This window comes from Typopeltis vanoorti, chromosome 13 (assembly GCF_054136105.1).
Source record: "Typopeltis vanoorti isolate ZY-2024b chromosome 13, IOZ_Tvanoo_1.0, whole genome shotgun sequence".
NCBI lineage: Eukaryota > Metazoa > Arthropoda > Arachnida > Uropygi > Thelyphonidae > Typopeltis > Typopeltis vanoorti.
Window position 1 is genome coordinate 18395788 of NC_143561.1, and position 17514 is coordinate 18413301.

At 38.5% G+C, this 17514-nt stretch overlaps 1 protein-coding gene across 2 annotated transcripts in view; it reads right to left on the reverse strand.

The window, feature by feature from the left end:
• LOC150099965 (reversion-inducing cysteine-rich protein with Kazal motifs-like) overlaps positions 1 to 17514 on the reverse strand; it is a 364445-nt gene that overhangs the window by 43994 nt on the left and 302937 nt on the right. For both annotated transcript variants that reach the window (XM_090402524.1, XM_090402523.1), the window contains exon 19: positions 8500 to 8627. In XM_090402524.1, coding sequence (XP_090258650.1) covers positions 8500 to 8627 — 128 coding nt within the window. The remainder of the gene's footprint in view (positions 1 to 8499; positions 8628 to 17514) is intronic.

Sequence of the window (17514 nt, forward strand, 5' to 3'; positions counted from 1 at the left end):
TTTCAGACCACCCTTGTATCTGCATTATTCAAGATATGTACAAGGTGGCAAACTTCTGTAAGAAGTTCCTGTGGTGACATGGAATATTTCCCAGTGATAGTTAGGCTATACCAGGACTCTGCCCTTAGGAAGAGCAGAGGAAGGAGTTTGGAATGTAATGGATTAAGACTGAGTAGAACAAAAACAGAATATATGGAGTGCTGTTTTAGAGGAGAAAGAAATTATGAAGAGACTACCTCAGTAATGATCGAAAACTATATTTTGGAGGGGAAAGAAAAGTTTAAGTATTTAGGCTCAGTGTACAGAGAAATGGTAAAACTGATGAAGAGGTGACTGGTAAAATTAGCACGGGATGGTTAAAGTGGAGGCAAGCCAGCGCTGTTATGTGTGACAAGTGTGTACCTATTCAACTAAAGGGGAAGTTCTATAAGTCAGTTGTGAGGCCTGCCATTGTATGGATCAGAATGTTGGGCTGTAAAGAAAATACATGAGCAAAGGATGAATGTGTCAGAGATGAGAATGTTTAGGTGGATGTGCAGAATAATGAGAAAGGATAAAATTAGAAATGAATTTATTAGAGGTAGTTTGGGAGTGGTATAATAGTTGAAAAAATGGGGGAAACAGGTTAAGATGGTTCGGACATGTTGAACAGAGCTCAGTAGTCACTTCCATAACTGAAAGCGTAAATAGGATAATGAATCTGAATGTGGATGGGAAGAGGTCGACCGAAAAAGACATGATGAAGCAACTGAAGAAATGGCACAAGACAGGAAAGAATGGAAAAGAGGACTTGCAAGGCCAACCCCAAATAGATGGTATATGGCACAAGAAGAAGAAGATCAAAATTCGAGATGTTAATCTCAGTTCTTTACTTTATGCAGATGATATGCCAGCATGGTTGGCCGAGTGGTTAGCATATCTGCTCTCCAGCCAAAACAAGGCTGCGGGTTTGAATCGTGCCAGGCATGGATGTTTGTGATTGTCTGTGAAAATCTAGTGATTATCATGGGAGGATGGTGTAGTTGCAGTTCATTGTAGTTAGTGGACTGAATGGTGGAGATAGAGAGCTGTAGAGTAAGTGCCTTCCCCTCAATGAGTCTACGGACTCCCTGGAGGTATCATGTAATAATAATAATAATAATATACTTTTAAATTAATCCAGTACATGCATGAGTCTATGACTAAATTGAATAACTGTTGTAATAAATTTGGTATGGAAAATCAGCAATAAAAAGACAAAAGACAATGAAAATAAGCAGAAACATTAAAAAACATCAACTGCTTCCTGAAGGGAGAACCTACAGAACAGGGGAAACATTCAGATATTTGGGTGCAATTTTTAATGACAATGGCAAATTAAATATGAAATAGACAGGAGAAGTAGCAAAGCTGGTATAGTAGTAAGTTAACTGAATAAATTTATATGGAATCAGAGAGAAATTAGTCAAAACACTAAACCAGCTGTTTAAAACACAGTGTTCAAACCAATTATAACTTATGGATCTGAGAGCTGGGTTAGAAAAAAAAATCAACAAAGACTGGATGCCATAGTTATAAGTCTAGATAAATTAAAGGAGTGGACATCAGTGGCAGTATCATATTAAAAATGGGCTATTAGGAAGAACTCGTGATTATTAGCATTCAAGAATATGTGAGCAGAGCTAATCTAAGGTGGTATGTTTACTTAAACAGAATGGGAGAGTAAATACTAGCAAAACAAGTGTTCTTTGTCAGGTTGGCAGGAAAAAGATCTAGAGGAGAACCAGAATCTAGGTGGATTGATAGAGTAAAAGGTACTTCAGAAGGCAGAAATATAAGATCTGGTAATATTGGAGTCTCGACAGATAACAGATTAATTTGTAGGAAATTGTCAATCAGAATTAGTAATTATTATTATTATTATTATTATTCAGGCCTCCATGGAGTCAAAAGACTCATCATGGGAGGTTCTTCCTAAGGAACACAAAGTCTATCAAGACTCATCGAGGGGGAGGTCCTCCCGCCTGAGAAACACAAAGTCCATCATACCACTCCTTAAATTCATTGACCATTCCTGCTCTCAGGCAATGCATTCCATGATTCAACCACTCTCCAAGAAACCACTCCTCACCCTCTTGCAAATAGTTTCCTTTCGTAACTTCCTGGGAGGAGAGGAAAAACTCAGCACTCTGGTGCTTTGTTTCTGACTCATACTCAAAACGCCACGTTTCATCACCAGTAACAATCATTTCAAGGAAGTTTGAGTCCTTATGAGTGGTTTTAATGAGGTCCTTGCAGTGTTCAATTCGATACTTTTTTGGTCGTCGGTCAATTTGTGGGGAACAAATTGCGAATTCAATTTATGAAAGCCCAAACTTTCGGTCAAAATGTTGTGCGCAGTTGATTTTGGAATCCCCAATTCATCTTCGATTAATCTCACAGACGATTTCGGGTTTTCTTTGATGAAATCAGGCACTTTTTTGGATGTTAACTTTGCTGAGTCCAATTTTTGTGGCTTTTCGTCGTCCTCAAGCATTTCATGACCACTTTGAAATCACTTAAACCACTTGTAAACTTGAGTACGGGATAAGCATTCATCACCGAATGCTTTTTGAAGCATTTGATGCATTTCGGTAAAACTTTTTACCAAGTTTAACACAAAAGTCAATCATAGCTCTCTGTTTGAAACTCATTTTCCGATCATTCGTGAAAACACACTGTCACTCTTGGAACTATAACTCGGCTTCTAATGAAACAAATGTCATAAACAGTTGACACAACACTAATGAAGTTGCCGCTTTCGACAACAAAAAGATACAACAGGTAGCACTACTAGTTTCTTCTATTTTTGAAAAGTTCGGTTTCTTTTTGGACAGAGGGTGTAGTATGCATCAGCAAATAGACTCAATGGGTGGAGGACAGGTAATTATTATGGGGGATTTCAAGTATGGTAACATTGATTGGAAGGAGGAGAGGACACACGGGAGGAAGGAAATGGATTTTATACAGTTACTTAAGATGATTACTTGACACAGCATGTAATGGACTATACTAGAGGTTTGAGAGTGCTCGATCTAGTAATTGCATCTGAGAATTTATCTGTAGCGAATATGACCATGTTGCCACCAATTGGTGAGAGAGAGAGAGATCATATGATCTTGACCTGGGAGGTGGTTAAATGAGTGGAATTTTCAGTTAAGACAGGGTATAGATGGAATTACCGGGCTGGTATGTATGATAAGCTTAAGAGATTGCTTGGATCAGTGCCATGGCATGTAAAACTGCAAGAGCTGGATGTTGATAGTGCATGGAAAGTGTAAAGAAGTGTTTGAGGGAGGTAATGGCAGATTGCATACCTAGAGTCAGGAGAGTAAATCAAGTCAGAGTTAAATGGATGAATATCATCGTTCAGCTGGAACTGCAAAAAAAGAAACAATTGTGGAGGGAATTTAAGGAGAAAGATGACCAGGTGACCAGCAGGCACATGAACAGTACAAGGCACAAGCCAGAAGGGTAACTAGTGTGGCAAGAAAAGCAAAAGCAGATTATGAAAGGAAGTTAGCAATGCAGGCTAAAGAGAATCTCAAACAGTTCTTTCGATATGCTGTAAGTAAAAGAAAAAATGTATACAGCAGAATGATTTTAAGGAATGTCAGTGGTAGGAAGGTAACTGAATCAGTTGAAATAGTAGAATTATAAAGTGAACACTTTGCAAGAGTATATCATCCAGGCGGTAATATTGCAGGAATGAGGGAACTGATGGCTTATACAGGAACTGAGGTGAATGAAATGGGGGTGAATAGCATATTACATAACCTTAATGTGAATACAGCTGTGGAATTGGATGGTATACCAGCTTGAGTCTTACGTAAAGTGGCAAAGGAATTGTCAGTGCCCTGGATCATATTGTTTAATCTAAGTCATGGCTCTGGGTTAGTCCCAAGGGGATGGAAGGAGGGGAAAATAGTTCCATTGCATAAAGGAGGCTCCAAGACTGCTGTTGCAAATTACCACCTGATCAGCATATCAGGAGTCATTGTCAAAGTATTGGAGAAGTTGGTCAAGAGCAAAATACAGGAATGGATAGATGGAAATGGGATACTGTATGGGTGGCAGCATAATTTTGTGAAGGATAGGTCATGCTTCAGTAACTTGCTCACCTTTTATAATATAGTGATGGCTGAATTTGGATAAGGGTAATGGGTTTACAGTGATACTGCTGGACTCTGCAAAGGTGTTTGATAGGATACCACATGGAATTCTAATCAGTAAACTGCTGCACATGGGGGATCGATATAGGGTTCGTGAGTTGGATAGGAGGGCTGTTGATGGAGAGATATCAGAGAGTAGTTTATTCAGGAGTAGAGTCCAAAAGAAGGCCTGTGACTAGTGGTGTGCCACAAGGATCTGTTCTTGGACCACTGCTGTTTAATTTGTTCATTAATGATATAGGAAAGGATCTGAGAGGAACTGTTCAGTTATTTGCTGATGCTTCAAATTGGGTAGAGCAATAGTGAATACACATAATGTCAAAATTTTGCAGGATGATTTGGATAGATTGGCAGACTGGGCAAAGAAGAATGGATGTCAGTTTAATGGTAAAGTGTAAGGTTATGCATTTTGGGGTGAAAAGATTATCAGCAATATACCACATTGGTGGAACCATACTCCAGGAAATTGATGAAGCCAGAGACTTGGGAGTGTTAGTCGATAGGGAGTTAAAGTTTAGGGGGAACATAGTAAAAGTGGCTAAAGCACCTCATCAGATTGCTTGGTTACTGAAGAATACTTTGACAAGCAGAGACCAGCAGGTTATTGTTCCTCTTTATCAAGCCTTGATAAGACCCCCATCTTGACTACTGTGTGAGATCTGGGTGCCAGGATTTCTTGGTTATGGGGAGGAGGTAGAGAGGATTCAGAGGTGAGTGACCAAGATGGCAGCTGGTCTATGGAATGAACCTTACGAGAACAGGTTGAAGATTTGTGGGTTACAGAAACTGGTTGATAGGTGGAAAAGGGATGATATGATTGAGACATTCAAATTACTGAGGGGTTTATTACAAGATTAATTCAGAGGAAATTTTTCAGCACAGGTGTGGTGGTGGGAGAACTAGGGGGCCATCCATGGAAACTGAGCAAGAGTGTTAGAACGAGTTTTTTTACTTGGAGAGTGGTGAATAGGTTGCCAGAGTCTGGTGTTGGTGCCATGACTGTGAATGAGTTCAAAGCAAAGTTTGATAGATACTGTGCGAATTCTGAATAGTTCTTCACATGATGTTTAGGGCCGCCCTTGATGAGTCTAAGGATTCCTTGGAGTTGCCCATAAGTAATACCTAACATCTAATTATTATTATTAGATGTTCATTTAGAATTTCACTTATTCACTACTCTCTAAGCAGAAAGTCTAGTCCACATGCCCTTGCAACACCATATTTTTACACACCTTTCAGGAATGACCACTAATCTCATCACCCTATAAAGCCCTTCAGAAAGATTTTATTGCATCTCTGTTTTCCACTTTTCTTGTCAAGTGTTGTCTTCATCCAGGAAGTTGGCTATTATGGATCTACATATATTTTTGTCTTGGACTACTGTCTTGCTTTCTACATAGTTCAGATGCATCCTGAATGTTTTTGAACCACATGTATCATTGTCTTCCTTTCTTTTGCTTTCCTTCAATTCTTCTTGTAATAAATCTTTCAAATAATAAATCATGCCTCACAATATGATCCATGTATGACATGGGTCATATTATGAGGTCAAGTGATAGAACTCCAGCATCAAACTATAGGCCTATCAGTGTGTCGGGTGTCACTGTTAAGTTGTTGCAGAAGCTTGTGAGAACTAGGATCCAGAATTGGGTTGCCAACAATGGTAATATCTTTGATGGACAGCATGGATTTGCTAGAATAAGGTGACTGCTTCCATGGACAGAGGAGAAGAATAAAGAATACACAGTAATATACTTAGATTTTGCAAAGGCTTTTGATAGATCACCGCATGATAAGTTGATAGTCAAACTGGAGTGGATGGGGTTGGATATTATATTAGTGTGTTGGATTGGAGACCGACTATCTGATAGGTATCAACAAGTTGTGTATGGGGGAGCGATATCCAGGAAAAGGAAAGTTACTAGTGGTGTGCCTCAGGGGTCTGTTTTAGGGTCATTGCTGTTTAACTTGTATATTAATGATATTGATGAAGATCTGGATGGAGATATTCAGTTGTTTGTAGACGATACAAAGTTGACACGAACCATGAAGAGTAGAGAAGATGTTGTGGCCTTACAAGAAGACTTGAATAAATTGAGTGATTGGGCACAGGAATGAGGATGTGAGTTCAATGTTGCAAAATGTAAGGTTTTCAAATTTGGAAAACAAAATGGAATGCAGAATTTATGCTTGGTGAGGTTATATTGTCAAAGGTTGAGGAAATAAGAGATCTTGGAGTGATAGTGGATAAGGATTGAAATTTAGGGGACACATTGACAAAATTGTGAAGACAATACAAAGACTTCTGGGAATGATGTGGAGGACACTGACTTGTAGAAGTAAGGAGATTCTTGTTCCATTGTATAAGGCTTTGATTAGGCCACACATGGCCTATTATGCCCAGATTTGGTCACCTGGTTTTCAGAAGGATGAAGAGATGTTGGCGAGGGTCCAGAGGTGACGGACTAAGGTAGTTTCTAACCTCTGGAATGTCGAATATGAGGAAAGATTGAGAAGATGCAACTTGCAGAGTCTGGTGAATAGGAGGATGAGGAGGAAGGGAGATATGATAGAGACCTACAAGTTATTAAGGGGTTGTTATAGGAGCAATGCTGGTGAGGTTCTACAGAAAATAGTGGGAGATCGGGGGGGGGGGGGGAGAACCAGAGGTCATCCCTGGAAGCTGTATAAGGAGAGTGTGAGTAGGGGAGTGAGAGGCAGGTTTTTTTTCATGCAGAGCTGTGAATGATTGGAATGCCTTACCTGAGAGTCTGGTGTGTGCAGAGAATTTGAGTGTGTTTAAAGCACGGTATGATGAGCTGTGAGTTTGATAAAAGGACCTCCTAGATGAGTCTTTGACTCCATGGGGTCTTGGGTAATAATAATAATAAAGTGTTCACACCACTTCTCTGTGCATTCTTTATTAGTTTCACATTAGCACTCCTCTCCAAAACTTCATTCCTTTTCTTTGGAATATATGAATCTTCAATGCTCTTCTGTAAGTCTATATTGTCCATATTTCTGCTAGCCACAGAGACAAGAAAATCAAATACTTTTCCACTTTTAAATCAAATTTTGTAACATCCATCAATCTATCATCATAGAAAGTATAGTTACTATCTTGATAACTCACTCTGGTTCCTCTAAACTATCTCATCGCCAAGAAACCCAAGCAACCAAATCAGTATAGAGCAGTCTTATAAAGAATGATGATAGCCTCCCTAATCTCTACTTTGCCAATAGTTCTTCAAATGATCTTTAGAGCTGTTTTATGTCCACTTCTGAAATTCACCTCTGAACTTCAATGAAAAGTGGTTCAAAATGCAGTGTTTACTAAAGTGAGCTTTGCTTGTAATACAGAAAATTGCTTAATCAAGGTGTAGTGAATGCTTTTATTGAACTAAATTATCAAATCAAAAATCCTCTAGTATTAATGCTAATGTTTTAATGTATATTCCTAGGATGCAATTATAACAGCTGTTCAAATGGACAAACACATTGATCTCTGGGGGAGGGGGATTGAGAATGATCAAACTGGGGGGGGGGTGCCATTTAAGATCTAAACCTGACTTTGGTTGCCTTTTTTCAGCCTAATTTGTCCAGTGTTAGTGCCTGTGTGCACATATGATTGTTTTATGATCCCTGATGATGGTAATGCAATGTTGCAGAAATATAGGCAAGTATTAATTAAAGTTATTATAATTAATATTGAGTATATGTTGTTATTTCCTGTAAAATAATAGTTATGAATAGCCAAGATATAAAACTTTCTATCAGAAACACCAATCCCATAAATTAATACATTTATATATAGTATTGTCTACGTGGTTAGCCTAGTGGCTATGCGCTTCACAACCGTATGCCTGGGGAAGGAATGTCCTAGGTTCGATTCCCATCGACGACATGAGGAGCTCAAGGATCTTCCTCAGCCATAGCCAAGTTAGACAGTCTGGGGTGTCGGCAGAAGGGTTTTCCCCCCAATTTATCTGGGGTTTTTCATCTCGCATGCAGGCAAACTGGCCCTGTGAACACACAAGCTATAGTCATAGGATATCTCCAGGAATAAAGAGTAACCAACCTATTCCGTTGGATTTTGGTTCCGAATGCCTACAGGGTAAAAAGTGTAGGTTTACACGTGAGCGTAAATTAGGATAGGATAAGATATATAGTATTATCATCCACAAATAATGATAATTAGTTGTCAATTATATATATATATATATATATATATATATGTAAGTTTGATGTGCTTCCTATAATTAACTCACTACAATTTCTAGAAAGCTTGAAAAAAATTTTTGTTTTTTACCATGCATTTTCCATGATGTGCAAAATGCTTTTTTCGCTGCAGCATCCAGCAAAGATTGGAATGTTCAACATTTTCAGTATCACACACTGGAGACTTAGGCTGCTTATTACAATTTAATCGCAAGTTTACTGAAATAAGATTTAAATGATATTAAATTGAAAATAAAGAAAGATTGTTATTCAAAAATATAAATATAGTACACATATGCTATGTTATTCACAGGAGTTGCATACATTTTTTATCAATAGAGGATAAGAATAAAGAATAAATAATATGATGCATATAAATACAAGAACATATTTAATGATAATAAATATCTTAAAATAATGATATAAGAAAAATTCCAAAGGAAGAATGTACAATGAATTTCAAGCCTTCATGGCATAAATTGCATGGAAAAATGATATATTGGAATAACCTCCCTTTCGGTTACAATTTCCTTGAAGTCACTCCTCGACAACATTGCCGAATTGCATCACAGACAATATCTTACCTTTTGTATGCTTTAGTGCAACCAACCTGAATTTTGGAAAATGTTTAGTTTTTGAATTAATTGATAATTTTGATAGGAACTTTTTCCTGTCCAACGTTAGTTCATCTGACATGGATGTCTATGGGCGACTGCAGCGGACACACCGATGCGTGAACAGGCACCTCGTCTCGCTTCACAACCGGAAGGGAAATGAGGTCTGTAAGGTCTGCTATCCAGGTGTCCAGGTGGGAGAATGAGTACAATAATTAAGACGGAATGAGAAAGAAAGAGCAAGAGAGTTAGTTGTGATTGTAGGGATGAATGATCTAACGGAACATACGAAGGATGTGAGGATGAATATCAGGAGACTATTTTGAAGAATGAAAGATAACAGTGTAGTAGGAAAGGTTGTCAGTGTGTTACCCAGGTATGATGATGATGAGTTGCAACGGAGAGCCAAAATCATGAATTTTGGCTCTCCGTTGGAGAAGGGAGTGGAGTTTGTGGATGTATGGCATGTGTTTGAGGGAAGAATGAAATTATACAGGCATGATGGGTTGGATCTAAATGGCTTTGGGGGTGAGTGTTCTGGAGAAAGTGTTGCTGGATGAAATTATAGTGTGTAGAAGTACAGTGTGTGATGCATGCCAGAGATCAGTAGGAAGTGATGAGGAGAAAAATCAGGAGTGGTACAGAAGAGACAAAAGTGCTTGGCAGTAGAAACAGTGGTAGTGTGAGAGAGAAAGAGAGAATGGGAATACAAGAGGAACAGGAAATGGGGGAAGCTCGGGTGGACAAGGAGACATGGCATAGAGAGAGAGAGAGTGAATGCTGAAAGTGGCAGTGAATGTGTGTATGAAGATGGAGTATATTGCAATGTGGGTGGAGAAGATGAGACTGAGCAGGTATATGTGGTAAGTGGTGATAAAGATGATTTTACCCAGGTATAATTTGATTTGGCAGGAGTAGTGGGGAAATCACAAACAACATATGGCTTGGATAGGACTAGCTACAGACCTAAAAATGAACTTCTGTGTTTGTTTACAAATGCCAGAAGTATCAGAAATAAAGGAGATGAAATGGTTTCAGTGATTGAGTTTATTTACCCCCAAATCACTGGAATACATGAAACATGGTTGAATGAAGATGATATCTTAATGGGAACAGAAATGGAAGGGTACAGTATTTTTTGCGAGGATAGAAAGGGCAGGAAGGGAGGGGGGTGCTGCTGATGAAAGAAGGGGAATTAAATGCACATAAGGTAGACATGAAAAGGGGAAATAGTAGCAATGGTTATAAGGCAGTGTGGTGAAACGTGGAGGTTGAGAGGAAGACATATTTAGTTGGATGTTGCTATAGGCCTGAGAATGTGGAAGGTGGTGATGAAAAAATGTATAAACAACTTGGATTAGTGAACAAAGGAAGGGTAATTATGCTGGGTGATTTTAATTTTGGTGGTGTAGATTGGAATGAAGAGATAGCATTCAATAGCATTTCAGAATAAGGAAAATTAATTTCTCAAGTTCTTGAGAGATAACTATCTCAGGCAGCACGTAAAGAAGGGCACGCGAGGATCAAGAATTGTAGATCTCATCATTTCTTCAGAGGATGTAATTATTAGAGGGGGTTTCACATGTTCCTCCAGTTGGTGAAAGTGATCATGAAGTAATCACCTGTGTTGTGGCTAGTCATATGCAAACTTTTGTGAGGAAAGGATATATATGTGGAATTATAAGTGATTATAATGGTGATTATGACAAGCTTAGGAGATAGCTTGGAGCTATTACATGGAATGAGAAGTTGAGCGGTAAGGAAATAAATCCTGAATGGAGATTCACAAAGAAATACATAACAGCATAAATGTACGAATGTATCCCAAAGGCCAAAAGGCTGAATAAATGCAGGTGTAAAATGGATGAATGTGGAGCTTAAGCATGAAATCTGGTAAAAGCAAGTACTTTGAGGAAGTACAAGATGAATAATGATAATAATCAGTCACATGAAGAATATAAAGAACAAGCCAGGAGAGTGACTCAGTTAGTAAGGAAAACAAAAGTAGAGTACGAGCAGAAATTGGCAAATCAGCCAAAGAAAAACCCTAGAGAGATTTTTTTAGATATGTGGCAAATAGAAGGAAGAATGATCATGGTAAGATGAAGTTAAGGAATGAAAGTGGTAGAATGGTAACTGCTGAAGAAGACATTGTTGAGGTATTCAGTGATTAATTTATAAAATGGAGTTTCATCCTGATCAGGGTGGAATCATGAGGAACTCATGATTCCACCCTGAGTGTAGAGGACATAGGAGAGGATGGCTTAACAGGAGGTATTTGAGGAAATAAATAAACTTGATGTCAATAAGGTGATAAGATTTGATGACATATCACCATGCATCTTAAGGGAATGTTCCAGTGAACTGGCAATAGCACTGGCATGCCTGTTCAATAAGAGTCTTACAACAGCACAGGTTTCAAGGGAGTACAAGAGGAAAAAGGTGGTGATAAGGCTGTAACTTCAAATTATAGTCCAACTTGAATATCTGGAGTTGCAGTGAAGGTACTGAAGAGATTGTGAGAAGTAGGATGCAGAAATGGGTTGATAACAGCAGTATTCTCTGTGGTTATCAGCATGAGTTTGTTAAGGGGAAATCATGTTTCACTAACTATGTACTATAACAAGGTAACAAATATCTTGGACAGGGGAGATGCATATACAGTGGTGCGTTTAGATTTTGCAAAAGCTTTTGATAAACTGCCATGTGATAAGCTCTTAAATAAGTTGAAACAGATGGGATTGGATAACAGACTTCTGTGTTGGTATCAGAAAGTTGTATATGGGGGTGCAGTATGCAAAAAGAGAAAGGTCACCAGCAGTGTGTCGCAGGGATCAGTTTTGGGACCATTGTTATTCAATTTGTATGTTAATGATACTGGATTGGGTTTAACTAGTGATATCCAGCTGTTTTCAGATGATGCAAAACTGGGGAGAGCAATTCACAGTCAAGCGGATGTTAATGCCTTACAAGAGGATTTGAATAGATTGCATGAATGGGCAGGTAAGTGGAACTATCAGTTCAGTGTTGCCAAGTGTAAGGTTTTGAGATTTAGTAAGCAATGATGGGATGCAAAGTATACACCTGGTGGGGAAACTTTAAAAGAAGCAGAGGAGATGAGAGATCTAGGAGTGATTGTGGACAAGGACCTGAAATTCGGGGGCCACATTGCACAAGTTGTGAAGACATCACATCGAATAACGGCAATGATGGGGGAGAACCCTGACATGTAAAAATAGAGATGTTATGATTCCATTGTATAAGGCCTTGATTAGGCCTCATATTGGTTTTCCGAGTTTTTATGGTGACGAGGATATCTTAGAAAGGGTCCAGAGAGGGTTCACAAAGTTAGTCAGTGGTCTCTGGAATGTGGAGTACAAGGACAGATAGAGAGAATGTAAGTTGCAGCACCTTATGAATAGGAGGAAGGGGGGGGGATATGATTGAGACATATAAGCTGGTCGGGGGTTGTTATTGGGTAGACATTATTATTATTCAGGCCTCCATGGAGTCAAAGACTCATCATGGGAGGTCCTTCCTAAGAAACACAAAGTCTATCAAGACTCATCAAGGGGAGGTCCCCCCATAAGAAACACAAAGTCTATCATACCACTCCTTAAACTCATTGACCGTTATCACTCTCACCACTCCATCAGGCAATGCATTCCATGGTTCAAACACCCTCCAGGCAAAGAAACCACTCCTCATCCTCTTTCTCACAGTTTCCTTTCATAACTTCCAGGGATGGCCTCTTGTCATCACTCCTTCCTGCTGTTCAACCAAGCGAAAGAACTCCCCAGTATCAACCCTGTAACCACCTCTCAAAAGTTTAAAGTCTCAATCATATCACCTCTCCTTCTTCTATCCACCAAACTCTGCAGTCCACATTCCCTCAGCCGATCCTCATAACTAACATTGTACAGTCCTGAAACCATCTTTGTTATCTGCCTTTGTACCCTTTCCACAGTTAATTTATCCCCTTCAAATCCTGGGGACCAAATCTCCAAACAATAGTCCAAGTGTAGTCTGATCAGGGTCTTATACAACAGAATGATAACTGTTTTATCTCTGCTGGTCAGCATCCTCATTATTGCAGCGATCCTCTGTGTTACCTTCACCACCTTTGCAATATGTCCCCTAAATTTCAGGTTTCTATCAATCATCAACCCAAGAGCTCTTGTTTCCCCTACTTCCTCCAGTATAATTCCTCCCATAGAGTATGCAGTGTCCTATCGATGTTTCCCAAACCTCAAGACCATATACATTTTGCTGCATTAAACCGAGACCCCCATTCATTTGCCCATCTATCTAGCTTATTCAAATCCTCTTGCAGGGCTGTCGCATCTGCACTATTACTAATAATCCTTCCTGGCTTCACATCATCCGCAAACAACTGAATATCCCCTTGCAATCCACTGATAATATCATTGATATAAAGGTTAAACAATGTAGGTCCCAGTACTGAGCCCTGTGGGACACCACTTGTAACCCTCTGCTTCCTTGAAACTGCCCCACCATACACAACTCTCTAATAGCTATCGGACAGCCAATCCTGAATCCAGTTGAGTAATCTGACATTCAGACCCATGTTCTGCAACTTAAATATCAGCTTATTATGTGGCATCCTGTCAAATGCCTCCGCTAAGTCTAAGAAATGGCAGTATATGCCTTTCCCTCATCTAATGCTCTTGTAACTTTATCATAAAAGGCTAGCATATTGCTAAAACAAGAGTGCCCCTTCACAAATCCATGTTGACTCTCACAGATAACATTACCCTTATCTGCCCAATGCTGTATATGGTCCTTCACTACTTTCTCCAAGATCTTACTACTTACTGATGACACACAAACTGACCTATAATTGGACACTTCCAGTCTGCTACAGCCCTATGGAAGAGATTTTTCATAGAATGGGAGAGGGGAGTAGAAGAAGAGGCCATTGCTGGAAAACTGTATAAGGAGGGTGTGAACAGAGGAGTGAGGAGCAGGTTCTTTGCGTGGAGGGTGATTGCTGAGTGAAATGCATTGCCTGAGTTTGTTGTGGATGTGGACACATTGAATGAGTTTAAGGCACAGTTTGATGAGCATCGTATGCAATTGTGTTGAGGTCAAATGTTAATAATAAGAATAATCTACAACTCCTGTGAATCTTGCATGTCTTTGACCAAAGGATTCTATGATTAGCATATAACTCTGCTGAGCAAGACCAACAGTTGTTATTATTATTATTATCTAGGAAACTAATATAGGAAATTTTAAAAAAAATAATAAAATAAAATAAATAAATAAATAAATAAATTTATTTTATTTTATTTTATTTATTTATTTTTTAAATTTCCTATATTAGTCTAATGTTATTTAAGATTATTACATGAATTTTTGAATTAATATCTTTAATTCAATCATGACTGATTAAAAATGTTTAATCTTTTAATACTTAGTGATATGACATCACGCGGCTCGTTCTATTTGTGAAAGATCAATTGTTCGTATTCCACCTTGTTTTTTAAAACTATTCCTATTTAGCCACTGAAGATGGTCTGTAATATTCACACTGAAATATTTGGCAAATTAAATAATATTCTTGTGTAAACATGTATACATTTTATAACATTGAACTCGTATCCCCATTTTCATGCCCATTCACTCAATTTTTTCAATTCTTCTTGTAAGGCTGCAACATCTTCTCTATTCTTCATGGTTCATCCCAACTTTGTATCATCTGCAAACAACTGAATATTCCCATCCAAGTCTTTGCCAATATCATTAACATACAAGTTAAACGGCAATGGCCTTAAAACAGACCTCTGAGGAACACCACCATTAGTGACTTTCCTCTTTTTGGATATTGCTGCTCCCATACACAACTTGCTGATACCTATCATATAGCCAGTCTCCAATCCAATGCACTAATCTAATATCCAACCCCATCTGCTCTAGTCTGACTATCAACTTATCATGTGGTAATCTATAAAAAGCCTTTGCAAAATCTAAGTATACCAATGTGTATCCCTCTCCTCTGTTCAAGGAACCTGTCACCTTATTGCAATAAGTAAGTATTACTAAAACATGGCCTCCCTTTAGCAAATTTGTGCTGTCTATCAAAGATAATACCATTGTTGTCAACCCAATTCTGGATCCTAGTTCTCACCAGCTTCTCCAACAACTTAACCACAACACCTGACACGCAGATAGGCCTATAATTTTATGCCTGAGTTCTATTCATCTCCCTTTATGAAGCGGCACAATCTTGCTCTTCTTCCATTCCTTTGGAGCTTGACCTAGTGCAAGAGTCACGTTAAAAAAATATGTCAAGGCAGATGTCAACTCCCTGGCACATTCCTTTTGGCATATGTCCTTTGAACTTCAACTGTTAGTCCACCATTATCCCCAAGTCCCTAGCCTCATCAAGTTCCTGCAATCTGATACCATCAATATGATACACCATATGCAACCTTTTCAACCTGAAGGGAATAACTTTAATAACATTTTGCAACATTAAATTGACAGTCATTATCCACGATGCCAATTTATTTAAATCATCCTGCAGGATATCTACATCACCTTTATCAACTGTTTTCTCTCCCCAGTTCTGCATAATGAAAACAACTGAATATCCCCTCTGAAATCTTTCTCTATGTTATTAAAGAATAGTAGAATTAAAGAGTAGTGGCCCCAGTACCAAACCCTGAGGTACTCCACTAGTCACCATCAGTCTCCTAGATTCCTCTCCACCATATACTACTCTCTGGTCTGTAAGCCATTCCCATTTACTCCAGTTTTTGTAATAGTTGTATTCTGTTAAAATGCCTTGGAAAAGTCTAGCAGTATCATAGTGTAGTCATTACCTTCATTCAATTCTGTTCTCAATTTATTATAAAATGTAAATAAGTTACTAAGACAGGACCTACCCTTTACAAAGCAATGATGTCCACTATAGAGTATCTATCCACCATTCCTATCCACCCAGTGTTATATTTTACCTTTCACCAATTTTTCCAATACTTTAACAACCACTCCTGATATATTAATACTTGTGTAGTTTGCTACCTCTGCTTTGGAGCCACCTTTATGCACTGGTATTATCTTACCCTCTTTCCATTCCCTTGGAACTCTGCCAGAGCTGAGACCTAGATTGAACAAATTTGTCATTGGAAATGCCAATTCTCTTTCACATTCATATTTTTTAATATTCTGAACAATTCCTATTCACCTACCTCAATTTTGATATGTAACATCAGTTCTCTGTAACATCCGCAACTGTAAAAGTTCCAACTGGATACAACTTTGATGAAAAATTTATTTATCACTAGGTTAGACTATAATAGATTTAGTTTAATCCATTATCCCAGTGAGAGCAAACAAAGTTTGCTCCTGAAAATATCTTCAGGACTAAATATAGTGTTGTACTATCTTATCCAGTAAGTAGTGCAACACAAAGGCAACTCGTGGCAAAGGTGGAGCAAGCTACCAGGCACTTCTAACCCAGTATCTCCCATAGTAGCTTGCTCCACCTTTGCCACGAGTTGCCTTTGTGTTGCACTACTTACTGGATAAGATAGTACAACACTATATTTAGTCCTGAAGATATTTTCAGGAGCAAACTTTGTTTGCTCTCACTGGGATAATGGATTAAACTAAATCTATTATATTATGGATACAACTTTGCAAAATGATCACTCAGCAACTGAAATATTTCTTTTGGCTCAGTCACTTTCCGACCAGGAGCATTGTTTAAAGTCATCCTACCATAGTCATTTTTCTTGTTACTTACTGCATAGTGAAAAAAAAAGTTTCTTGGAAGGGGGGGGGGTACCAGCCTTATAGTTGAACATAAATCCCTTCTTAACAGAGAATTCCATGTTTGGCAACTTTCCAGAACAAAAATGAATGGTCACTCTCCCCAAATGGGGAAAGAGTGTTTACCTTGGTTATGGATATATTTTCTGATGCTATTAATATAATTAACGGCTATTTTAGCCTGTTTTTGTTTAGGAGTGTCCCTTATATTCAATACATTGGCTAACATAACTCAAAAGGGGTATATATATATTTTAGGGCATTATGGGCGAGTATAGAAGGCAATTATGGCAGAATAAAAAATGTGGAAAAATTATGTACATACCTTGTTTTTGGTTTAAAGATGCCTTCTAAATCCAAGCTCTTGTCATCAATCAAAAATTGATGATGACAGCGGCGTCATCAATAAAACGGATTACCACAACAAAATAATGGCCGTCTTAAATGACCAACACACCTACCAAATAATCCACAATGATCCTACCCCGACCTCATAAAACAGATAAACAGCACCTTACACACCTTAAAAAGTCAAAACAAAATAGATAAAACCACAACGAGACACACAACCCCCCCGCACCACTCGCACCCCCTATATGTTCGGGAACATCAAAACCCACAAAGACGGTTATCCGATACGACCCATAGTCTCCTACAAGAACACCACCACAGCTCCTTTATCAAAATTTGTT